The sequence below is a fragment of the Colletotrichum tamarilloi genome (assembly GCF_030869305.1).
Source record: "Colletotrichum tamarilloi strain Tom-12 chromosome Unknown Scaffold_20.1, whole genome shotgun sequence".
NCBI classification, from domain to species: Eukaryota; Fungi; Ascomycota; class Sordariomycetes; order Glomerellales; family Glomerellaceae; genus Colletotrichum; species Colletotrichum tamarilloi.
The window spans coordinates 471,812-496,135 of record NW_026849403.1 but is presented as its reverse complement, the minus strand read 5'-3'; the positions used below and the strand labels follow the sequence as shown (position 1 = coordinate 496,135).

At 55.1% G+C, this 24,324-nt stretch overlaps 6 protein-coding genes across 6 annotated transcripts; 3 read left to right on the top strand and 3 right to left on the bottom strand.

Annotated features, from left to right (window-relative positions):
* Nucleotides 1–141: 141 nt before the first annotated feature.
* Nucleotides 142–1,287, top strand: CTAM01_06962 (uncharacterized protein; the record flags this gene model as incomplete). The annotated part of the gene is made up of 1 exon (XM_060522987.1): nt 142–1,287. One exon carries the CDS (start codon nt 142–144, stop codon nt 1,285–1,287), a length of 1,146 nt encoding a protein of 381 aa, XP_060382489.1.
* Nucleotides 1,288–1,839: 552 nt separating this feature from the next.
* On the bottom strand, nt 1,840–3,913 carry CTAM01_06961 (PHD-finger domain-containing protein; the record flags this gene model as incomplete). The annotated part of the gene is made up of 3 exons (XM_060522986.1): nt 1,840–2,821; nt 2,869–3,162; nt 3,339–3,913. 3 exons carry the CDS (start codon nt 3,911–3,913, stop codon nt 1,840–1,842), a joined length of 1,851 nt encoding a protein of 616 aa, XP_060382488.1.
* Nucleotides 3,914–5,993: 2,080 nt separating this feature from the next.
* CTAM01_06960 (uncharacterized protein) lies at nt 5,994–8,241 on the top strand (the record flags this gene model as incomplete). Its single annotated transcript, XM_060522985.1, has 2 exons — nt 5,994–7,026; nt 7,349–8,241. 2 exons carry the CDS (start codon nt 5,994–5,996, stop codon nt 8,239–8,241), a joined length of 1,926 nt encoding a protein of 641 aa, XP_060382487.1.
* Nucleotides 8,242–9,335: 1,094 nt separating this feature from the next.
* Nucleotides 9,336–9,637, bottom strand: CTAM01_06959 (uncharacterized protein; the record flags this gene model as incomplete). The annotated part of the gene is made up of 2 exons (XM_060522984.1): nt 9,336–9,372; nt 9,435–9,637. The coding sequence occupies 2 exons, from the start codon at nt 9,635–9,637 to the stop codon at nt 9,336–9,338; spliced, it is 240 nt and encodes a 79-aa protein (XP_060382486.1).
* Nucleotides 9,638–11,866: 2,229 nt separating this feature from the next.
* CTAM01_06958 (uncharacterized protein) lies at nt 11,867–16,736 on the top strand (the record flags this gene model as incomplete). Its single annotated transcript, XM_060522983.1, has 2 exons — nt 11,867–11,905; nt 12,075–16,736. The coding sequence occupies 2 exons, from the start codon at nt 11,867–11,869 to the stop codon at nt 16,734–16,736; spliced, it is 4,701 nt and encodes a 1,566-aa protein (XP_060382485.1).
* A 5,586-nt stretch (nt 16,737–22,322) lies between these two features.
* Nucleotides 22,323–22,697, bottom strand: CTAM01_06957 (uncharacterized protein; the record flags this gene model as incomplete). The annotated part of the gene is made up of 1 exon (XM_060522982.1): nt 22,323–22,697. The coding sequence occupies one exon, from the start codon at nt 22,695–22,697 to the stop codon at nt 22,323–22,325; it is 375 nt and encodes a 124-aa protein (XP_060382484.1).
* Nucleotides 22,698–24,324: the final 1,627 nt, after the last annotated feature.

The window sequence follows — 24,324 nt, the reverse complement described above, 5'->3', positions numbered from 1 at the left end:
ACCGAGCACTTCTTCCAAGGAAGTCATTTGCTCTCCCCCAACGATGAAAAGGTGATCGCAAGGAACGGATCCTTAGCACAAGGGTGCCCAAATATCCCCCCCCCAACCCCCGTCCCCATCCCAACCCCCACAACCCCGGCGATGCTGCTCCCGACCGCCGCACGCCGGAGCGCAACCACGGCCACCACCGCCGCCTTCGCGCCCCGCCTCCGCTTCGACGTCTCCGAATCCATCCCCCGCTCCTACTACCTAGGCCACCACCACGCCGCCCTCCGCGAAATCTCCTCCCGCCTCTCCGACGTCGGCCTCGTCCTCGAGTGCCGCGACTACCGCGTACCCCTAACCAGCTGGAACCCCGTCCTCGACCGCGCCATCGCCGGCCGCGAGCGCATCGTCGTCTACACCCACCGCGACCTCGGCGCCGACAGCCCCGCCTCAGTGGAACAAGCCCTCCGCCGCTTCCACAATGGTACAGGTCGCTCTGCCACCGGCGGCGGTAACACCTCCACGACCCGGCAGCGCGTTGTCTTCTGGCGCAAAGACGACCCCGCCACCACGAAACAACTCCTCTCCGAGATCCGCAGCGTCGCCCGCTCAGTCGACAGCCTGACCGGCATGCGCGCCCTCGTCGTCGGCATGCCCAACGTAGGCAAAAGCACCCTCCTCAACAAGCTCCGCGTCCACGGCATGCACAAGAAACAATCCGTCGCAAAAGTCGGCGCACAACCGGGAGTGACGCGCAAGCTCTCCTCCCCCGTGCGCATCCTCGACTCCGAGACCAGCAGCGCCGGCGACAGCAACGACACCATGGGCCTAGGCGAAGGCGTCTTCGTCCTCGACACGCCCGGCGTCTTCATGCCCTTCGTCTCCGAAGCCGAAAGCATGGTCAAGCTCGCCCTCGCCGGCTCCGTAAAAGACGACCGCATCCCCATGGAGATCCTCGCCGACTACCTCCTCTACCGCCTCAACCTCGTCGACCCGGGTGCCTACGCCAGGTACTCCGAGCCCACGAACGAGGTCAACGAGTTTCTGACGGGCGTCGCCCGCAGGACGGGCAAGCTCAAGAGCGGAGGGGAGGCCAACGCCGACAGCGCCGCCGACTGGATCGTCAAGCAGTGGAGGGTCGGGAACTTGGGCAAGTTTGTGCTCGACGACATCACCGACGAGGCCTTTAAGGACAAGGAGCTGGCGAGGGAAGGGCAGGGCCCGCTCAGCATGAATCAGGCGCGGAGAAAGGAAAAGGAGGCGAGGAAAGAGCGGGCAATGAACAAGAGCAAAGCGGTTTAAGGGGCACAAAAAGTGAGTAGTAGTAAAATTGTCCCGTGTGATAATTATGGAAAGATACCCCCACACTCTGTATCAAAATACATGTAAAGTAAAGACATTGCCTCGTATGAGAGCAAATTTTGTACACCTTATCCTTCAAGAAAATAGAAACCGAGTAGATCAGGGTGGAAAATACTCGAGATGAAAAAGCAAACTCAACCGAACTTGAGTGCATCACTAACAACGTCGACCGTAATCTTGGAGACTCGTAAGTGTCCGGGTATCCGACAACTCTCCTCGAACCTGACATTATCAACTGACAGTAGAACCGCACAACCAGTGCGTACATGAGCAATGGCTCGTGATTGAACTGCCTTCCAGTCTTTTGTTCGAATAACATTTTCAACACCCCAAAACAGACCAAACGCCGCGAAACACCAAACCGTACAGAGTCGCCAGATGCCGTCGAGGGCAGACTCTTTGTATCGTACTCCGAAACGAAAGCAACCATTCGGCTTCAAGTGAGCGACTCTTCGCTTATATAGAGGGCAGCTACGGCCAATCTAGGCCAGCTCATGACGCATATTGATTCTGCCATCGCAGCAGGTCTCGCGTGAGGGCATCCATCATTTCCACGCAATTCAATGCTTTAAAATCTTTCGACTCCGGCCCATTCCCGTCTGTTGCTGCAGTGCCGATTGGTGAATTCTTTGCTACTGCGGAGTCGCCGTTGACGCTAATCTTTGGCGCATCTGGCGCAGCCGTTGCGCGAGGACTTTGTTGTTGGGAGCTATTCTGGCTACTCCTGGATCCCGGTAGTGCTTCGCCAGCCAATTCCACTTGGGTTTTGGAAATGAAGTCGAGGAACGCCGAAACTCTGCGTTTCATGTCGTTCATCGATACTTTGCTATGCGCACTGTTTGCTTTTGTCCGGGTGTGCTTGGGGTGGTCGGAATGGGAGTGTTTGCTGGTACTAGCGCCAGTATGGTCGTCATGATTCCGGCCAATGTCTCTAGACATTGACCTTGCTGGTGTGTCTTCGTTATCGTCGCGGTCTTTTGTGTATTGATTTCGACCCTTGCCCCTCTTCTGGTTGTTACGACTGGTCTTCTTGTGTGAGCTTCCGACCGGTGCCTGATTCGCAGGCGGAGTATCCGGGGTCGGGGCCGAGGACGGTGGCGCCTCGACAGGCACCACAGGCTCGGTGGTCGGTTTGACAGCAGGCCGAGCTGTCGCGAGGGGGACCTCTTCTGGCGGATCCGATTCTGCGCCCACGTGAGCTTCAGATTCCTTACCCGGATTTACAGGAGTCGTACCCTCAGCTCTCCTACGATCTGCACGACCCTTCCGTCGATTGGCTGCTTCCGCTCGCTGGCGATCGCGCTCTTCTCGATCCGACTTTTCACGTTGCGTACGTGTGCCGCGAGGCTTCTTTGATTGGCCATTTCTACCCGTACTTTCTTCGTCTGTTTCATCCTCGATGGCTTCGGTCTTCTCTGGGGGCGGTGACATTGATGGCGAACTGGTTCGCTGTCTCTTGAGGCTTGCCGAGTTCCTGGGACTGTTAGCGGGAGTCAGCGTAGTGACAAATTGAAGACTCACTCAAGACTGTCACTGCGACCTCGCTTCGTTCGTCTTGACGTAGTCTCCGTGGGCTCCGAAATGGTTTCTTCTTTGCTGGCCTCGATGGCCCGCCGCAATTGTTCATCCTCATCGTATGCGGCATCCCGGCTGTTCATTGTTGACCGCCGCTTCGAGGCCTGGGTAGCAGAAGAAGCGCGGCCCCCGTTCCTGCCTGATTCTCTGGGCGATCTGGTGCCATCCTTAACTAATGAGGCGGCTCGGGATGTTGCGCGCGACGGACGATTGAGAGGCAAGTAGTTTGAGTACCGTTGTCTGAGGAGCAAAAAATCAGCATTGTTAAGGTAATAAGAGGTGTTGTTGGTTGAGCCTCGCCGCATCCGAGTACAAGTCTTCCGGTGACCTCGCCGCCAACCGACGCTTTCCAGCCAATGGCGGATTTGTGGGCGACAATTCACCGAGAGCTTCTGGACGGAAGGTGGAATGCTTACCCGTTGGCTGCTGCGTGGATCTTGTGCAAATCCTTGCGACACTTTTCGCAAAAGTACTCATCGGGAGAGCTCTCCTCGGTGAAAATGCCGACACAAGCACCATGCTGCCAGACTTTGCAGACGTCGCACTGGACGAAGAGACCAGAGACCTCATCTGACAACTCGATGCTAGCGAAGAAGTCGGCCTCTGGGTTGTGTTTCCCGTGCTTGGAGTCCTCTTCAAAGGGCGGAGGTCCCGGGTATTCGTCGAAACCACATACGCAGCGTACGGACTCGTCGTCCTCTTGGACGTCGTCACTGCCGGTGGCCATATCGTAGGGATCGACACGAGGCTTGTCGCGAGCGTCTTCTTGCGCGCGGGTTCGGCGCCGTGAGGGGAGGGCGTCCTCCAGGTCTTCGGGTGGCTCCGAAGAGAGCGAGGCGCTCGGGGTGGACTTGGCGGAAGAGGTCTTGTTGAGGGATCTGGTCGTTCGTTCGCCGCGACTCGAAAGACTCGAAGTTGTCGAGGATTGCTGTGATTGAGAGACTGTGTTGCCTCGGGCTCGTGAAGAACGTCGAGGGGAGGGTGGTGCCATTGAGGCAGCGTAAGGGGACGGCGGAGAGAGAGAGGAGGAGGAGGGTAGAGGAAGAGTTCGGAAGAGCGAGAAGGAGGGGAGGAAGAGTCGGCGGCGGCGTGTGAGTGACGCAGTAAAGGATGTCGCAGTCGCAAGAGTTGAAGCCAGAAGGCAGAGAGTAGAATTGGAATGTCGGGGCGAGGGGGAAGATTGGTAAGGTAAGGAAGGTAACGAGAGTGGGCAGAGAGCAGGTCGGGTGGGTTGTTGTGGTTGTAGTGGGAGGGCAATCGTGCGAGCGAGAGAGAGAGAGAGCAGGTAGCAAGAAATGGATGGGCGCGACTTGCAGTCCGGGCTAGTGAGAAGGGAGGATTCGGGTACTCGAGCAATGCTTTTGAGGGGATCGAACAGTTCGCATATCTGACAATCGAGAACAAGGTAGATTCATGTCGTGACGGGTCGGTAGAGTGAAGAAGAGAAGAGAGAGGAGCTGGCGTGGGGAGGTGGAAAAGGTCAGAGGAAGAGTGCGCCCTGGGAGAATGGTTCTCTGGGTGAAGGAAAACCGACAGGCGACAGACCAGCAGCACCGCACTTCTTTCGGGCTTGTAAAGTGTGGTGCGGCAGCCTCTTTGGCTCTGGCGTGCAGGAGCTGCCACTGCGTCTGCCACTGCCCTCCGAGCAACGCACCCAGGGAAAAGAGCAGCTTTGCGGGGCTGGGGCCAGGTGCTGCCAATGGGCTGCCGTCTACCAATGGCTACACAGGTGATTGTGGTGCATAAGTCCCTGCACAAAACAGAAGAGAGGAAGGGATCTCGGGGGCGGAGGTGGGATGGGATGGGAATTGTGTTGTGCGTCTTGTGCTGTGCCGCCGTCGGAAAAACCATGGCGATGACAGTCTTTGTACTCGCGACTTTGGGCGGCACTGTGCTTCTCCCACAAATTGCCCTCCAAAAAGGCAGAAAATCGGAGTACCTGAGACCAGCCAACTGAGCAGCATCAGGGATTTTCTTCCGAACCCACTCTCCATGGCCTCTCCCATGGCCTCTCCCAGAGTCCCAAGCACAGGTCCCCCGCCCAAAGCTACAGTTCATGATTTTCCCCTGCCAACGGTGCTCGTCTAATCTCCAAGCCTAATCTACCACCCGCTCTCCCGCCGTCTCTCCATTCTGCATTCTGCGGCGAGTCACTTTTATGCACAGCACACAGTGTGTGTGCAACCCTTCTCTTTCCACTTCCACCTCAATCACTTTAAACCCTTCCGTGCTCCGTCGCTCCGTCGTCACTTTCTCTCGCCTGTCCGCCTCGAGCTTTGGGTTCTGGATCCATCAGGTAACCCCCCCCCCCAAAGGCCCGCCCCAACCTCCCACCCCGACCAGTCCATCCGCAGCGGAGCCCTGGCTTGCTTATCTAATGCGTTTCGACCGGCCCTCGTTGACCTACGTCTCCTAATCACACACCAGACATTATCAAATGCTGTCATTAGCAATCAAAGCTGGGAAATTCGGTACCAACGCTGACTTTCCCACACTTCGTTCAGAGCTCGAGCAACCTAGCAGCCGCCTTTGCATTTTACCTGAACAGTGTTTTGCGCCTGACTGCACACTCTGCTTATTCTAGCTCTTGGGTGCCCAAAGTCGAACACGGAGCAAACCCGGCCGAATTCTGGTGGACCGAGTTGGTATGCCCGCTCCCCTCTTCTGGCGAACAAGTAGAGGTCCGCTCGTACCTTACCTGAGCCTCTTTGCGCAGCCCTCCCTTGATTCGTTCAAGGGTAGGAGGAAACTATCGATCGGACCTGGTTGAACGTGCAGCATATGTTTGTCTGGCTTGTCGTTGGGCCAGCTCTCTATTGCCGACATACGCTGATGGTTGGGCAAACTCAGGAATCAAGGGTTACGAGCTCCTCCCGCATTTAATACGGATCCATACCCCCCCCCCCCCCCTCCTCTCGAACCTCCCAACCCACCACCGAACGAGAGCCTTTTTTTGCTTCAGCAACACCAATACGAACCCCGTCGTCGCACTGCTAGCAGCCTCAAGCTTCGTAACGTGAATCGCCCTGTCCGCGTTGGCCTGCCTTGCATGGCTTGTAGCATGAGGTGTTATGGGTATGCGTCGCTCTTCTCCAAGTTCAACTCCCGCCACCACCTTGCCATACCCACCTTCTCGACCACTGCTTTCGAAGGATGCTGCCACTATAACCCTCCGGCGAATGTCAGGCGCTGCTTCGCCGGCGCTCGAGACTCTGGAGCTGGCTGTGGCGGCCGACTGCACAGGTCATGCGCCTTTGAAACTCACCGGCCTGAGGCTTTACCATTCGACCGAGAAGCTTGCTAACCTCGATGGTTCTTATGCGGAAGCAGGTCATAATCGAACAATGTCTCCCGAAAGCGTTTCCTCTCTATTCCCCCAGAGACCGATTCGTCCTTTGCCGAAGCGTCGCTTGAGGGAACGCCTCTCTCCCGAGGTGGCGGACTCCATCGACTACCCCCCTGCAAACCACAACAGTAGTCCTCTGTTCTACTACCCAAATATCGTGCGAGATGAGATGCCCTTCAGGGCAGGAGGCTTGAACGGTGCGAGTCGAGGTAATGGAGGGTATGGAGGAGCAACCCGAGGAACACCAGCGATTGGAGAGAGTGACGAGGAGGAATTAGCCCTGAGCAGCAGCAAAGTGGTTCGGCGTTCACATCCAGAAATACTCAACCGCGTCTCAACGAAGCCTCCGAAACCGGAACACTCCAAGCACCCCAGTCCTCAGCCGCCACCTTCGACAACATCCTCAGCAGATGGGTACGAATCGTTCGAGAACACCAATAACAAGAAGAAGAGGAAGATTCCGACTGCTGGAGACTCGACACTATCTGGTGTGCACTCCATGGGTGATATCAACTCTATAGGTGTATCAACAGTCATGTCTCCGTCAAACGACCATGGTGAACTCGCTGGATCGATATCGCCGTCATACTATGGCGCTGGAAGTTTTGTTGGAAACAATCAAGGCATCTCAGGACCAGGACGAGGCAGATTTGGAAGATCAAGAAATGGCAGAAGTCCACTTAGGGCTCTATCTGACGCAACAAACAACTGGGTGGGCAGAGGAGCCAAGATCCGGCCGCCTCAATGGGCAACGCCAAGTAAGTGTGAAGATCTGATCCCTGTGTATTAAAGACGGAAACCAGATGGGAGAGGCGAAAGACGCCTGATGGGATGCTGTAGTGCTTGGTGGCTGGGTTGGTTGCTGTTGAATGAAAGGGAAGGCGGCAGCTGCACCTCACAGTAGATTGCTCCTGCACCCTTTGATTCCAAACGCAGGCATCCACGCCCTTGAGTACAAACACCAGCTTCTCAGCTCCTTCACCTCGACCTTTCCCACAGCGATCACAGCATCCGCATTGTTTTGCGTATTTATCGCAACGCTGCGTTTCTGGGATGCGCCGCTAATTCTTACATCTACAGACGAACATCCCGGCATCATTTCGAGTGCCATTGCGAATGCAGAAAAGGTCCACTCAGCTCCGGGTCAGGAAAACGTGAGCCTCCTCCACCAGCAATCCTCCAGCGTCAAATCTAGCCCCACTGCCACTCAATTCACCTTCACTTGCGACTCCCCAGTTCCAAAGCCTCACTGGCCCGGAACTGATCCTGCGATCTCCCACCCCGGATACCCCAGACAACCCAGGCACGCCTCGATGGCGACACAGACTACGCCAGATGCCGCCGGCACGGAAACTGGCTCAGGCGATCCTGCGCCTGCTGGCAAGAAGGCTCCCCGGGCCATGTCAAAGAAGAAGCGGCGTCAGCTTGCTGAGAAGGAATTGCGTAACGCAGCCAAGTCACGTCGTCAGGAAGCCGAGGAGAAATACTACAAAAATCCACCCAAGCTTGAGGATATGTGGATTTGCGAATTTTGCGAGTACGAGAGAATCTTTGGCTCGCCTCCTTATGCCTTGATTCGGCAATACGAGATCAAGGACAAGAAAGCCCGCGAGAAGGAGTCAGAGCGGAAGCGACTTTTGGAGAAGGCCAAAACCAAGGGCAGAAAGGCCAGGAAGCAAGCCAAGTCCCCCGCCAAGACAACACCATCTCATAACCACACCGAGGACCAAGGCGCTCATGCTCCTATGGGCCCCGATGAGAGCACCTCCAGTCCTGGCGATGACTATCTTGACGATTATCCGAATGGCAACTATCACAACGACGAAGACTTTGAAGATACATACTCTCAAGACGACCCGCCGATGTTGCTCAGCGACGACCCAGACCAAGAGTGTACTTGCCCACATACAACCTGCAGCGATTGCGGCGGAGACCAGAATGAGGTGGATGACCCCGGCGAGGCAGTTGACTGAAGAGGTCCACTCGCGGGCTTCCTGGGGTGCACAGCACTGTGATTTTGGTGACCGCACGTGGTCTCTTTCACTTACCCATACTTCATTATACCCGTTATCGCATCAATACAACAACACAGCATTGGCCTCACAGGTCTCAGCATCGGAGGCTGATCATTGGTCGGTTGGCTGGCAAGTGAAGGAAGCACCAACCTACTTGGACATTGCTTGATGATATTGGAAGTATCATGACCCATCAACTTGGGTTTGGACAAAGGCGCCTTTCAGCCACCCTTTGGAATACGCCCTCATCATCAAAATGTTACTATCACTAGCGACCACCATTTTCAGCAATTGAAGTTAACAACCGAAAATACCAGAAAAAAACAAGGCAATACTCGTCTCAGAGAGTTCGAGTTCTATGCCACGATGATGGAACGCACCAAGCATTGCCCATGCCTTCCAACAGACCGTCGAGCTCAGAATCAAGCTCGTTCTGTTGTCCATTTGGAAAGCTGTTGAAGGAGGCTTGGAACTTTAATCAGCGGGTCAGGATGGATATTGGTCCAGCCAGGTCTAGACTTTTGAGGCTCAGGAAAGGGAGACGGGAGGTTGTCAAACGCCTCGTGAAGGTTACTTGTCAAAAATACATACACACACCCCTTGCCCCTAGACTACATCAAGTCTTCCCCAGCAGAATTGACACCCTTACCTGAATTTCCTCTTGTTGTTTGCGACTTTCTCTACCGAACGATGTTCAAGGGTATCTTTGATGAACTTTCACCACCTCAGGCACAAGGTTCATTGGAAAGACCCGTAGCTCGATGCACCCTCGAGGTATGACGTCACGGATGTCTGCACTGACTAAGGTTGTACTAGCGGTAGGTCTAGCCTCCTCCATCGCGACCCTAAAGCTAACGACTCATTAATTGCAGAACATTGCCTCACTAAGCAGCTCCTTCAGACCATGTCTCCGTCATTATTCGGAGTTTTCCAGCTGCTCCTAGTCCGCCTCACTCATGTTGCTTGGGTTGCAGCTTGGCCTTCGTTTCCTCACGAACCAAGGAGAGGTGAATTGGTAAGCGAGTAACATGGAGATTTTGAAGCATAGGAAACTATCCCAAAACATTGATTTCCATATCTGTTTTTGGGCTCTTTCATATTTAGAACTTTTGTCGTGAGGTGGGAATTAGAACAGAGATGGCTTGGCCTACCGGCGGATGTCGCAGCGTAAAAGACCGGATTCCAACGCTACCGTAGAGGGCTCTGACCGCGCTATCCGCCTGGGGAATGTTTGGGTCCTCTGGGAGCTGGGACTGCGTCGACGGTTGAGGAGATTTTTTTTTTTTTTAATTTCTCTTTCGTTTCTTTCCGTTTCCCTGCGTGGCAGATCATTGCGGCTTGAGGGAGCATGCATAGACCCTGGAGGCTGATGATGTGTCATTCTCTGGGGGGATGATGGAGCTGTCGGTAGTGGGTGTTATTGGGGTCGTCGGAGGGGCATCTTCGGAGAGTCACTCCGAATCGCATTGGTATCATCAAGTATCTTCTCTTTCGACATTTGAGAACATGTTCAACTATCGCGAAGCCTCAATCAGGGCAGCGCGTCTAACGTAAACCAGGGAGAATGAGAACAGACAAGATCTGAAATCAAGCTTCCCACCATCCGCTAAAGCCATTTCCGCGCAAGCCGTCGGCGGGATTGCGCCGGAGAGTTCCAAATCATAACACCCAGAGTCCACTAGGAAACAGGCCAGGGGTGGATCACGGAGGTTCGGGAGGGAGCTGGAGACTGAACAGAGCAGAGAAGAGAGAACTGGAAAAGCTTCGCTGTCAGTCGGGCCAGGCCTGAAACAACCCTGTCCCATCCACCCACCGCACCGCAACGCAAGCCCCCCCGGGCTCAAGGTTCTGCGAGGACGTCGATCAGCTACTCCACTCCACATGAGGTTCGGCACTCTGGAACTTTGACGTATCCGTCGGTGGATGTGGTCGTGTACATAGTTTGGTATGTACACCCACAGGCGGCGGTGGTGCTGGTAGTACTTCCTGCCATTGGCTGAGCCGCCTCCATGGGGACCATAGCTCATGGGAACCACGGAACACTGGGAAAGGGCTTTTGGATTGCGAAAGACAAGAAGAAGACCGGCTCCTCGGTTGGCTGCCGTGGCTGCCTCACCACAACAGCCGAGACTCGATTAGTTGGTTCGGTAGGACCTGTGCCTTCAAAGACGTGAGACTTCTGGGCAGACTTCTCAGGCACGACGGATGGATCGTCGGGGGTTGGACAAGGGGACAATGGAAACAGATAGACGTCCCAGATTGATGCGTGGTCCATGAGTCCATTGCGACACTGGGTAAGTAATTGTGATAACTGGCGCGATATCTCTGTACTTGGGTATAGTAGGTATACCGGTGACGGGACAGTTTTCGGCTGTGTGAGCTGTGTTTTGATGACGACGGCATTGTTGGTATTTCCCAGCATCCAACCCCCCAAGTAGCATCATCTTGGGCCGAAGTTTTGCTTGAGTCTTGTCTTTTCTCGGATGGAAGTGGACCAATGCCTGGGAGACACAGGGTCGCCAGGTCATCGAAGCTGCCACAAAACGTCGTAGTAGATCGCCCTCGGTAAGTACTGTGAAGGTAGGTACAGTAGCCAGCACCGCGAGCGAAGGAACTGCCAGCACCGCGAGCAAAGGTAGCAACAGCTCCCAACCCCGCTGCATTGCCGCTGCCCAGCGCCAGGCCAGCTCGACATGGGCATGGGCATCTGAATTTTTAGCAGCAGGGCCCGTCGGATTGGCACCCTCTTTCTTTGAGACACTTGGGCCAGACCCGGCATGGCGTCGTCCCAAAGCAGAAAAGCGGCAGAGCCGAAACAAGGGTGATTCCAGCAGAAAGAAGAAGCCTTCAGCCAGCAGCGGTTAGGTGCAGGTCGCTCGCTGCCTCTGCGTCGCGTTCTGCTGTCATTCTGTATCCGTAGGTACCTTACTCTCTCTGTACGTAGTATGTACGGATAGGTAATAATGAGTGGATAATGTACTGACAGGAATGGAATGGGAGCAAAAAAACGTGAAATGAAAGCGGCGCACAGAGCAGGGGCCCCTCCCACCCCATCGTGGCCGAACCCGACTCACCTCTTCCGTCATCATCCCATCGCATCCCGTCCCATCCACGTCCATCCCTCTGATCCACCACATCTCCCACCACAGCTCGCCCATCCCCCCCCCCCCCCCCCCCCCCCCCCCCCCCGACCCCCCCGCCCCCCCCCCCCCCCCCCCCCCCCCCCCCCCCCCCCCCCCTCCCCCCCCCCCCCCCCCCACCCCCCCCCCCCCCCCCCCCGCCCCCCCCCCCCCCCCCCCCCCCCAGAACATCACTACTCAAAGGCGCAGACGTCCACCAACACCACCACCCTACGCCCTCTCTTTCTCTATCTCTCGGCCTCCTCAGGAAAAACTCCAACTCTCCAGAGTCATCCAAGCTATCTCCCTGTGGCCTTTGTTCCTCAGTCTACCTTTTTCTTTCTACTTACTTTTCTTCCTGCGCTTCCGTTTTTCTCCTACTTCACCTTTAATCCCATGCAACCTGCTACGAAACCATCTCAGGCCTTGCGCCGTTGATCAATATTCCCGAACCCAAAGCAAACATGTTTGGAGGTTCGCGAAGGCACCGTCAGGCCAATCAGGTATGTCGTCATTGTGCCGACTGATGCTTTTCAGCTTTATAGTTTTCTCACCGCACCGGCTTGCTGCATGTTTGTTCTTCACCACCACCAAGAGCATTTGCTCCCATGCGACTTGCGCTACCTTCCTGCTCGGAGTCTGCGGTTCACAACTGATCCTGTTGCCATCTAGCCATTGACCGCCGCAACCGCAAACCCTAATGCTGCTACTGCAGCTGCCTCAGCATTCGCGCGACGCGCATCCAGCTCGTCTCTGTCATCTGCCGCCGCCGCCGCCGCTTTGCGATCACGACCTACGACGCCCATCAACGTAGCCGAAGTACAAACAAAGCGAACACAAAGGCGCAGTCGATCGGTCTCGTCGCAGCGAAGCCAGGATTTTCAACGGGACCTGCATCGATCGCCTAGCCAGAGCTCCATGACGGAACGCACCTTCCGCTCACCTTCACCACACCGAACACCAGTCGCTGCTGCCGCCGATGCGCCGCCGGTCCCGAACATCCCGGACGACGTACGATCCATCACGAGCCAGAGCTCCTCCCACAAGAGGTCGACGAGTCTACAGATGCAGCCGTTCCGCGTAGCGAGTCAGAAGAAACAAGATGGCGCCGGATCGTGGTTTGGGGCCGCACACGAGGGCAACTTGGCCAACGTGAGAACGTCGGATGCCCAAATGCGCGTCGCCTCTCCAGAATCTCGCCCGGGAGCTGTAAGCCCAACTTCTTCTATAAACTTTTCATATCCGAGGGTGCCAGGCGCATCGCCCCCGGCATCACCAACCGTCGAGAGCATGTCAATGACAAGTAGCCAGCGATTTGTCTCACCCCGCCGAACAGAATCAGCAGCGTCGCGCAACACGACGGCGTCGGAAACCCAATCACTTGTTTATGACCCCAATTCAAGGAGGATGGTTCCTAGGGTGAACCTGCTGGTAAGCGAACAGAAAGTTCGGGATGCTGCTGAGAAACCCGTCAAGAAGTCAAAACACCAGCAAGAACTGTCCAGAAGTGGTTCCCACTTGACCAAAGGTACAATGGGTAGAGCGCAAGGCACTGCGGTACCAACTGATGAGTCTTCGCCCACCCCCACGCCCACGCCCGTACCGGCACCGGCACCGGCACCAGCCCAGAAGCAACAATTGCAAGTTCGGGTTCCTACCGGCGCACCTGAGCAACAAAAGCATTCTCAAGTCGAGAGGACTATGCCGCCGAAGACTGTGCCGACGCACCAGCAACCGTCTCCATCACCTGTCGAAACCACCAAACAGCCTTCTCAACGTGGACCTGAACCAGCTTACGCGCAACCGGCAACCCAACCCGAGGTAGAGCAGCCGATTGTGCAGGATGTACGTAAAAGTGATGGTGCTACGATTCTACCGCATTCGGAACCCCGCCAAGGTGCTCCCATATTAGGAAGGAAGCCTTCTATGGTGAAGGAGGAATCTGAGGACGACTTTGAGGACTCCTACGAGGCCGAAGCCGAGCAACCGGCAGTTCGCCACGATGTTTCTGATGTTCTTGATGCAGTACCCGTGAGGTCCTCAGCGCCTGCACCAACGCTGTCATCCGAAAGCACAGCGGTCGAAGCTCCAGCACAGATGCCGTCTCAAAGGCAACCCAGCCCTCCACAACTCAAGCAGCATGGCAGTATTAGGAATGGACGTGCGCACTCAAGCAGTCCTGCAAGATCAGCCCGCTTCGCATTAGGCGCAGATCAACTAGCCATCAGGCACGAGCCTCCTCCGCGATCCGTCTCTCCTCGAAAGTCCGCCATGAAACACTCAATTAGTCCATCTCGTGGTGCCTCACCGTCAGACGAGGGCTCTGAAGCGTCCGGGCCAAGCCGTTTCGGTAGTGAGGCCACCGCAGTGGAGGCGCCGATGCCGCGTAAAAAGAGCGTACGGGTCAGCTTTGACGATGAGAACACCAAGGTCGTAGGACAATCTGCTGCAAAGCCCGAGCTGGACCCACCCCTTCCTCTGAGTCCTCAAAACACGAAGAGACATTGGTACAACCACCTGGGTAGAAGCCGGAAGAAAGATGCGGTTGCCCTCGATGAAGACGAGGTTATGCAGCCGCGACCGGCTCTGCCCACATTCGGCAGCGTCCGTGAGAAGATGCCGCGGGACAGTGAAGAGGAGCGGCCACTTGTCCGGCCCACTGAATCGCCGACGACATCTGGTCCAGATACCCCGGAACGCACGCCAGACCGGTCGATCCCACTTGGACAGTCCAGCGACCATAATGTTGGCTCGATTCTTCATCTTCAAGAGCAGACGGCTAGGAACCCTGCAAACATATCGAGATTCAGAGAGCCCTTGCCGCCCGTGGTCACGTCGATGGAAGGGAGCGGCTATTATTCGCCCAGCAGCACGAGTTCTGAAGACGAAGATGAGACGGAGGTTTTCCAAGATTCAGAGGTTATCCAGGAGCCCGCGCCAACGTTGCCTCCTGCTCAAGTCAAGGAAGAGATCATTGCCGACCATCCTGAATTGCTCGACCAGCCACAATATTCGACAGATCTTGTGCATGGGAATCACGCTGAACGGCAAGAAGACTTCGTCCCTTCCATCTCCGTCATTCAGCCGACACCGACTCCCAGAGAGGCAGCTACCAACGGTCCGGCCAGCCAGTCAGGTCCAAGTTACTTTGACGTACCGGGAGGCTTCCCAAATGACGACAGCGAAGACAACGTTGTGCATGCCCGCGCTGTGCCTCGTACAGATGTGACAAAGCTCGATCAGCCGACAACGACTGCAGTGTCCAATGGCACAGTCAAGGCACCCGTAGAGGCTATTCCTCACTCTGTTCCCACCGACGAATCTGCGTCCGAAGGCGATAGCATCTACAGTGACGCATACGAAGATCTATCAGATATCGACGGCGATGGGTTCATGTCTCTCGATGCCGTCGTCGCATCACCTGTTTCTGACAAGGTTTCTCAGAAGCTTTACCAGAAAGCTCTGGCAGACTCGCATCAGGAGACTGCTCGTGACGTTGATGTCTCGGGAGCACACCACGCGCCTGAGGTTTCACAGGTGTCAAGCAGCTCGCAGCAACCAGAGGACGAGTGGGAGAAGGCCAAGCTCTACTGGAAGGGACTGACAAGCGACAAGCGAAAGCAACTTGAGCAAGAGGCGCTGGAGGAAGCTGGGGCCGAAGGCGATCTCGAAGAGGTCATCCAGCCCGTGAAACCCAAGAGGAAGAAGTCTGTTCGCAAGAGCGACCCAGTTGAACAACAGCAGGCCTCTATCAACCCCGAGCGCGTTTACCAAATTCAACCTGGAACGAGAGCCCCCAATGAAGAAGATGAAGCAGAGCCTCCAATCGCTATTCGGAAGACTATGCGAGGACGGCAGGGTCAAGAGGCTGCGCCAGCTAATGGCAGACTCCAGAAGACAATGCGCGGTACACCGACTCAGCCGTCCGCCGCCACGAATTCTGGCATGCGAAAGTCGATGCGATCGGACAATCAGGCTCCTCAAAGCTCTCATCAAGCACAAGCTGCGGCTGCTGGAGGTATGAGAAAGTCTATGAGACAGAACGGCTCATCTCAATCAGGGCCTGCTCCCCAGCAACGAGCAAACTCGGCAACACTGGCCAGTCGGGATGTTCGCTCCAAGCACCTTTCTATGGACAGCAACATGTCCAGCGTAGAGATGGCGAAAGCTATGCAGGCAGCAATGCAGTCAACACCTCGTCGACGCGGGTCCGATTCCAGCGAGACCAGTTTCCGACGGTCTCGACCGAGGCAGGAAGGATTTGGCTTCCGAAAATCGATGCGATCTAACGGAGAGGTCGAGCAGGCCGCAGCTGGTAGGAACTCGCGCTTCAGCCTCCGGTCAATGTCTCCACCTGCATCGCCGTCTCAGCCACCGATCAGTATGGGCAATCGTACAACTATGCGAGGCACGCTGCGGAGTGATTCGAGCGACGGAAGCATGCGTCGCATGCGCTTGCCGTCTTTCGGTAAGTCATCTTCTAAGAAGGTGACTGGAAAACCTGGAAAGAGCCGCTTTGGCGACTCCAGCGACGAAGAAGATGCTGGGCCTTCTGGATTCCGCAGCCGATTTGTCGACTCTAGTGACGAAGATGAAAAGACAGCGCCTGCACCCGCGCCACACAACATGCCCAAGAGTATGCGCGCATCAAGCTCTGCTGCGGCGGCTGCAATGAAGGTTCCTCCTCCGCGATACGACGAAAAGGCAGAAGATTCTCCCGACCTGCCTGACAGCAGTGACGAGGAGGCGTCACCGCCGCCTGTTTTGCAGAAGCCTAAATTATCTCCGAGGAAGGTTTCTGGCGCTAGCGGCCGCCTGGTGAAGTCTCAATCGGACGGCCAGGGTTTGCCGTCTTCCGGATCTCCTCGTGGAGGGCTTACGGAGTCATCCACAGCTCCTGCTGTTAGTACCAGACCGAATCACGAACGCAGAGGCAGCTTCCTCTCTATCCTTCGGCGCAGAAAGGATTCTGATGCCGGGAAGATCTCTCGACCCGCCGCCGCCGAGAGCGGTGCCAGGATGGATACGAAACTCGAGCGCAGCGCCTCGGAAATCTCGGCTCTGCGTGGCACAAACGGTTCGAAGCTCCAGAAGCTACCCATGGAGAATTGGCCGCTCGTCGAGGAGAACTTTGACGATGAAAAGCGGCCGATGACGGCTGATAACAACAAGCCTGTGGACGCGTCCAGGCCGACGTTCATGAAGCGCAGGAGCACCAACCAGGTACTTACCTCAGGGTACCAAGAAGACCAAGTGAGCGTCCAGTTGGATCCCTCGGGCAAGAAGAAGAAAAAGTTTGGCACGCTCAGGCGGATGTTCAAGCTTGATGACTAGTCGTCTGGGGTATGCTATTGACTCGGCCTCCCCAACGCTACTTACACTGGCCGTCACCTAGGCCCTCATTCTCAATTTTGTTGCAATTTTCCCCTTTTTTGGCATACGACCCTCAAAGAAAGTTTGGTCGCTCAGCACCTTTCACTTTAACTTAATAATGACCCAGCTCGTCTACCCCAAGAAGCGGACTGGCTTGCTCACTCTTTTTCCTCACATTCAAAAGTCACAAGTGGGAGCGGGCGTTTTGAAGGAGGCTTCTGGCATAGAGCATGTGCAAAAAAGGAGTCAAGCAACTGCTGCTTCCGTACCACGACACACATGCATGTTACAACACACACTTGTAACAAACCTTTACTTTTCTTTCATTATTTGTACGCGTATGAGAAGAGCGCCGCTTTACGAGAAGCGAGTTTCTCTTCTTCAAGGACGATGGAAAACATGATTTGGGGACACGGGGAGGAGGAGTACCACACACACACACACACACACACACACCACAATGGAGGGCAACGAAACGAGGGTGGAAGAGAATGGGATATGTACAAGCACCGGGGACTTGATTTCTTTTTGGTAGTTTTTTTTTTTTGTCTATTATGATACCAAACAGTAACTACGGGGTATGGTTCGAATGCAGAGATGTGTGTTTTCTCATCACAACATGATCTTGTCTGGGGGCGGTGATCCGTTTTTGTTCCACGTAACGTGCTGTGATGAGGGGTGTTATGATGAACACCCCCGAGTTGAATGCCAACGGAAATACATTCAACATCAAGTCAATGGCACTTCCGCCCAAGCCCACACGAGAGCTACCTAGGTGTTGTCATCTAGTTGGAAATCAGAAATCGGATGCCTCCCCCCCCCCCCCCCCCGTCCTTGGCGGCGACGCATCTTCGTCAAGTATGGATGAGAGTTTGCATGATGTATCGATAAAGATTGGTGTCTCCATATCCAAGGGGGAAATAGCAGGCCAGGTTCTACTCGACAGTCCCTTCACTGGAATGAGGAAAGATCCGGCGTACTAGATTCCCAGACGTGATGTTGGAATTCGATGACTCCTGGTGTTTTGGTCATATTATTTTTTCCCTTTTCCCAACCTGACTAGAACTCGAATTCCAAGAGTAGCAAGAGAGCGACGAAACGGGATTCTAGCAGTACTGCCTAGATGGCAGCTATCCATGTGGTAAACGGTCATTAGTCCAAGTCTCACCGTTCTCGTTGGTCCAGTCTTCTGCCTCCTTTCCTCCGAGGTCCAAGCGGAAGAGCTGAGTTTGGAGCTCACACCCACCCTCCTACCACGATGCCTCGGCCGTAGGAACTGCAACCTCAGCGTCGAGCGTGGGCCTTTCTCAATCTTACGGGTGCCCCTCCATCTCCTCGGTCGTAGAGTGTAAGACTCAGGTCCTCTCCGCTCTGCCAACTGCTCAGCTGACACCCATCCGAGAACTTCGGCAGAGAGCGAGAGCTTCGGGAGAGAGCCACCTGGGAAAAGAATCTCCCACGAGGCAAGTGGCATTCGAGAAGCCGAGGATGCAAAGCACTTGTTCGGCTCATCTTCCTCCTCGCCTCTCCCCCTTCCCGAAAACACTTGCCGGTGGTGCGTCGATCGATCCGGAACGCACAAAAGGTACGTTGCGGACTCGGTCCCTACTGAGGAAGCCGAGCCCAAAGTTCCCAACCAGAAGCAAAGACATCCGTAGCTGCCTGGAACCTTTATTTCCCCATGGGCCATGAAGAGAAGACCGTTCTTGACAGACGCGCTAGAAAACGGTCCGTCATCAAAGGCCTTCGGGGGCTCGCGCTTGCGAGAGAGATTGCTGCGCACAATAGCATTGTAACATTTCCATCGCCCTAAACCCCCGTCCGCCCCCCCCCCCCTGTCAGACGAGTGCTTCGAGAAGAAATCCAAACAACGTCATGGCGGACGATACCCCAGAGTCCAAGCGGGCCTTGACGATTCATGGCTCACCCCCCTCATCGGTGAAGTGTTAGCTTTACAGTCGGTGAGCGGCTTCGGGAGTAGTCATTGGCGCAGTGATTTAAACCATCGTCCCACTCAATTACACGTCGTTGAATGGGGCCCGCCTGACTACGAAGTTGACTTGGCCTTTCATGCCATCGCGTATCGTCCGTCGGCTGGAAAAAGGCGGAGAAAAGAGACTATGTGTCCCAACGCTGTGCCTGCATCAGGCGGGCGTGTCGAAATTCGACTTCGTTAGCGTTACGTAGCGCAATGCTACTATTTGACAATGGTGTCAGGGAACTTCGGCTGTTGTCATTTTTTACCTCATTCGGTGGTGCAAAAGTTCGTCTTTGGCTGGGTCAATGTCTTCCCACGAAACGACCAACATGGGATGGGCTTGCCAGACGGGGAAATGAGGCGACAGAAGAGGTGATCTTCGTCCTCCACCATGGTGTCGCGTGTGAGTGAGACGGGAACAGCGTTTCCACTCCCCCGAAAGTAGCAGCGGCTGGCGGTTGTGTTCGGACTCTTCATCAAGTGATTAGCCAATGGCTCCATGTATGGTTGTTCTGGGGAGGAGCTGTGGTGTCGCAAGGTCGCGGCACCTGGTCACACGACGTGGTTCTCGGATGCTCCCCCGCATTGAATGAGATCAGAAGACCACGGGGACAAGGGGAAGTTGGGGAACGGAACGGGACCGCGAGGTCGGGAAAAGCAAGCTGCCCGGTCCGATATTGGTTCCCCAGACTTTTTGTCTTAGCTACTCGGGCAGCGAGGCACAATAAGGGGCTGCAAAGTGATTACCACGACAAGTCTTTTTGCATATGTAGTCTGGTAATTGAATTTTCGCAGAGAGGCCCAAAATGCGGGCGAATGGAGCTCGCTGCAAACGATTTTTTTCACTTCTCTCCCCTTTGTCACCTACACACTTTCGATCCTCCGCAAAGATGGACCTTGCGCCGGAAGCCGCTCCAGAGTCCCGCCAGTTGTCAGAAATATCGACTCATGGCTGATGACAAGGTAGCGAGCGGTGAGAACACCGAGGACTTATCGGTGAACGGTTCGCCTCAAACGTCGAAGAACCATGACTGATACCCTGGAGTTTGGTGCACATTGTCTCGGCCAGCGCGAGGTTTGGACCAGTGGGAGATGCGCCGGCTCGCACGCGACCGAAATGATGGATTGCTGTGGCACCAGACAGCTCTATGGTAACTTTGCTAGGGATAATCGTCCCTTGTCAATGCCCTGGCAGACTGGGATGCAGGGTATAGAAAGCCAAGTGAGGCACACCAAATCGAGACGGCGGCCGGAAATCGTCCCAACAAGATGGCCGGCGGGCTTGCTTCGGGATGGAAGGTTGACCGGAAGACGCAGTTGAGACAGCACATTCAGGGCAGTGCTACGGATACATAGCCCCCAAATCACCGACACAAGCATGTCGACCTCCGTCCCGGGCCAAGGTATCCGTAAGCATCGTCTCTCTTTCTGCCTGGCTGTCGCAAGCCGTAAAAAGCCGTGGCCAGGGGGTGATTTTGGGGCTCTTGTGACACCCGCACGAATGGCTGTTGGACTCGGCCGGTTCCTATCTGTCAATTCAGAATTAGAGAACAGGCAATCAATGAGTAGCGCAACTGGCAATTAAGCTGGGCCAGGGCTGGGGTTTGGGTGTGGCAGGTGGATGGTTGCCGGTTCCCAACTCCCAGGGGCGAACACCACCAGAGACGGACCAACTCACCAAGCCAAGGCACACACCAATTTGTTCTAGAACGCCATTTTCTGGGGACGTGGGGGCCGCATCCTTGCTGGGGTTATTTTCGCGGTTTAATCCCGGTGCGATGCGCCAGTGCCCTACTACGAGGGTGTACTTGTGGACAGTAGGTGTCAAGAGAGCTCAATACACACTGTAAGGTGACTGCTGCATGTCTAGTCGGTTCGTCACTCAAAGTGATGGATTATGGTGGCGAGCTGTGTCCGGTGAGTGTTGCCTCGCAGTGAGGGCCAGGTCGCTCAGATGGCGCCTCGTGAATATCATCTGCCAGTCGCCGGAAACGTGGTTATCGAAGGCCGTGTCCGATACTGTCCATACGCAGTAATGCCGTCCAGATCGCTCTTGGACGGATACAGTGGCCAAGCTGCGTCGCCAGTACTTGCTGGGGAGACGAGACTGGGTGTGTGCGGTCCAAGCAGCTTGACGGAAATAAAACAGGCGCAGGTTGCTGGTCGTAGTCGGGACGGTGCAGACAGTCCCAGTCTCGTCACAGGCGGGTGTGCGGCGGAAACATGGGTGGGCCCGAAGACGATGAGATATGTGATCTCGTGGATGGCAGATGGAGAAGTTGATAGAGAAACAGATGTCTTGGTCTAGAGCCTGATGGACCGAGGCATGTGCCCGATCCCTGATGTTGATGTGTCGACTTTTTTAAGCTCTTGAACGCGCATGAAGTGCGGACAAGAGGAGAAGGGGAGAGGGAGAGGAGAGAAAAGCACATGCAGAAAAGGGAGGTGTTGGTAACTGTGGTGGTTGCTCTGGTTGTGGTTGCTGTTTCGAGGAGGTACTTTTGGTGAAGGTTTTCTCACACTGCACCGCCGGCAAAAGTTGACACAAGCTCAAGTACCCAATGTGCTGAGGACCCTCCCTACCTTGGGTACCTACGGACACCTTGATTGCGGAACGGAACTAACGTCAGGTAACCTCCATCTACGACGGTGAGGCCGTGAACTAAGGTAGGAAGGCGGACGACGGACAGACATACTTCGTGCACACAGAGAAGCAACAGCCCATGGACAGCAGTCAGTAGGAGCATACGGAGCAGGCCCAAGTCACACCTGAATGGTGCGTAAGGAGCCTCGTGTAGCTTATCTTTACCTCCCTATGCTCCATCAGTGCACATCCCTCGGTGGCGGTCTTTCACCGACCTTACCTCTACTTCAAGATCAAGGTACCTTGGGTTGAGGTGGGTTGAAGTGTACTGGAATGCGCCGTTTGTTCCCGTTTTGCCGTTTTCCCACCTCGCCCTGCACCCCTCCCAGCAGTTGTACCGGGTTCTACGAGGACCTAGAGCATCGTCCGTACCGATACAGTACGAGGTATCTATACCCAGTGACACTTTTCCAAACGGTATTTCCACAGAAGAAAAATGGAACAAGGGGGGAATAGCAATCAACCATCGAGTCCACTTGGGAAATCAAAGAAAAATCCCAGCATGCAGGTAATGTCCCGCTGCCTGTCACCTCGTCTAAAAAAAAAAAAAAAAAAAAAAAAAGACCCCCGCCAGTGAGTCCAGTCGCAGTGTCTCGGCCCCCTTATAGACTATCTTACAATGGCTGTTGATATGAAGTATATGTCAAGGTACCAATATTAGTACTCTCCAGTCCAAAGCCTATCTACAGGTACAACAGAGGCTCCGCACGCAAAAAGCTACACTCTGCGCCGTATAGGCCCAGGGCCCAGGCCATGCATGCAGTTCATATTTCATCCGAGAGACTAGCATGAACGAAAACAATGGCAGGGGAGTCTGAAGTGCCTCCATCCGTTCGTGCTCGAGGTTATTTTGAGTTGTGTGGTTGTGCCGAGGCAGTTGCGCCCTTCCCTTCTGCTCAATGTCCGATATCCAATGTTAAGTACCTTATTCGATGGAAAGCAAGTGCCCAGACTCAGTCATCTCTTGTCCTGTCTTTACTACTGCCTCCACTTGGAACTGAGCAAAGTACATACTGTGAGGTATATGCAGAGCCAATCCTTCACTTGCCATATGCAGCGTTCCTGTTCCTGCTTGACCCCCTCCGTCCTGATCCATGCTTAAGTGCCCAACTCCAACTTCACTTGCTCCTGGGGACTGGGAGTGAAGTGCCTGTTCCTGTGGCCCACTAAAGCTTAGACTTCCATGTGCTCTGCTGGCTCCACGAGGGTTTAATGGACGCAATAGACGCCTCTTTGCCCAGGTTGTCCGAGTCTGCAACTGGCAGTACCTTAGCAGGGAGTTGTCGAGAACATGAGGCATCTCACTAAACCATGAACCATAAGCCCTTTACCTTGCTACCTGTCTCTGTACCTTGCACAGTAAGTATGTAGATAGGAGTAGTAGAGAAGAGCTCGTCACTCTCCTCCTTGCTCTTAGTCCTCCCATCCCCGCCAGTGTCAGACCCAACAGGAGCCAGTCGGGACGGAGCCATCGCAAGCACCAGCGCCAGCCCAAGCAGAGTCGGACGGAGACTTGTAGGGGGATGGGAACCACACTCTCACAGCCCTGAACCGTGGACGCCTGATGTTCTTGACTAGTGCTAAGAGCGGGCACCCAGACTTTTCTTCCAGCCAGGGCACCTCACCTCACCCACCTCACGCGTCCATTCCGACAGTCTTCCTACCTTAGCTCCTACCCGTACGGAGTACATACACTACTTTACGGATACTGGTACCACCAAATATTCTAGCCCCAAGCCAGGTACATACGATAACACCTCCTCCCGTACTGGCCCCGAACCGCCCACACACACACACACACACACTGACACGCTGAATAGGCACTCGTGGCACTGCGACTGTGAATGTGGTCCAAGTCAGGCCAGGTACTTCGAGCTTAGAGCCTCTCAAGTTCCCCTTCCAGGGCCCATTTCTTCCCTCGCCGTCTCCGTCTTTGGACTCTCTTCCCTGGCAAGCCCCCTTCTCTCCCCTTTTCCCCCTTCTGCCGCCTGTCCGCCTATCTTTTGTTCTCAGGGCAATGTAAGGCGCGGCACCGTAATTCCAGCCATCCAGGGTACATTTACCATGCCTTAACCCCCGACTGGCCCTTCCCAACTTTGGAAGCCACATCTGAGTCGGAAGCATTCCAATTTTTTTCTTTGCGCGTGCTCCATCCACGCCATCTCCCCTCATCCTCCTCCGCTTTCCGACCTTTCTCTCAACCAGTGCCATTTCTTTCTCTCTCATTCGGCATCAACAACAAAACAAGACAAACGCCTTGACGCTCGCCAGAGACCTAGAGCATAGGCTCACAGTTGCTCTGCTCAGAACAAACAGTCCATTGGGCTGCCCCGAGAACACGAATTCGATACGTGTGGCTCCCTCTGTCTGTCGACCTAGCTTCCTAGCAAAGTTCTCCTTCAACTTTGCCTACGTTACCATCCGCGGCTTGCAGTCTCTATTGCCGGGCCCTTGGCCCTACTTCACTTCACCTTGCCCGCTCTCATTCGGGCTTGGAGGCTCAAAGCAAAGGCACCGTACCTCATTCTCCCGTATCTTACCGGTCGTCTCATCTCGTCATCGTCATCCAACGGCTGTTTGGGTTCGTCTTTCTTTTCCACCGGCATCCCTCCCGGAGCCATACACGCGTTCCGTACACCTCTCATTTTCGTTGACAAACGGATGGGCTACTGCCCGTATCACAACTACTCCGCCATACCGTACCGTCCTCTCTTAACTCTGTTCCTCTTAATGCCCTCTCACTCTCCACAACCCGACGACAAATCGAACCCGACCAAAACCCGCAATCCATGAAAACGGCCATTTAGGGTCAACCAACCCACAGCAGCCCGGGGCTTACCGCTTCATTCTTCACTCTCTCCAATTCTTGATACACTTCTCATCACCGCCTTTCTCAACAAATCAGCTGTCTGCCACACGCGCAGACA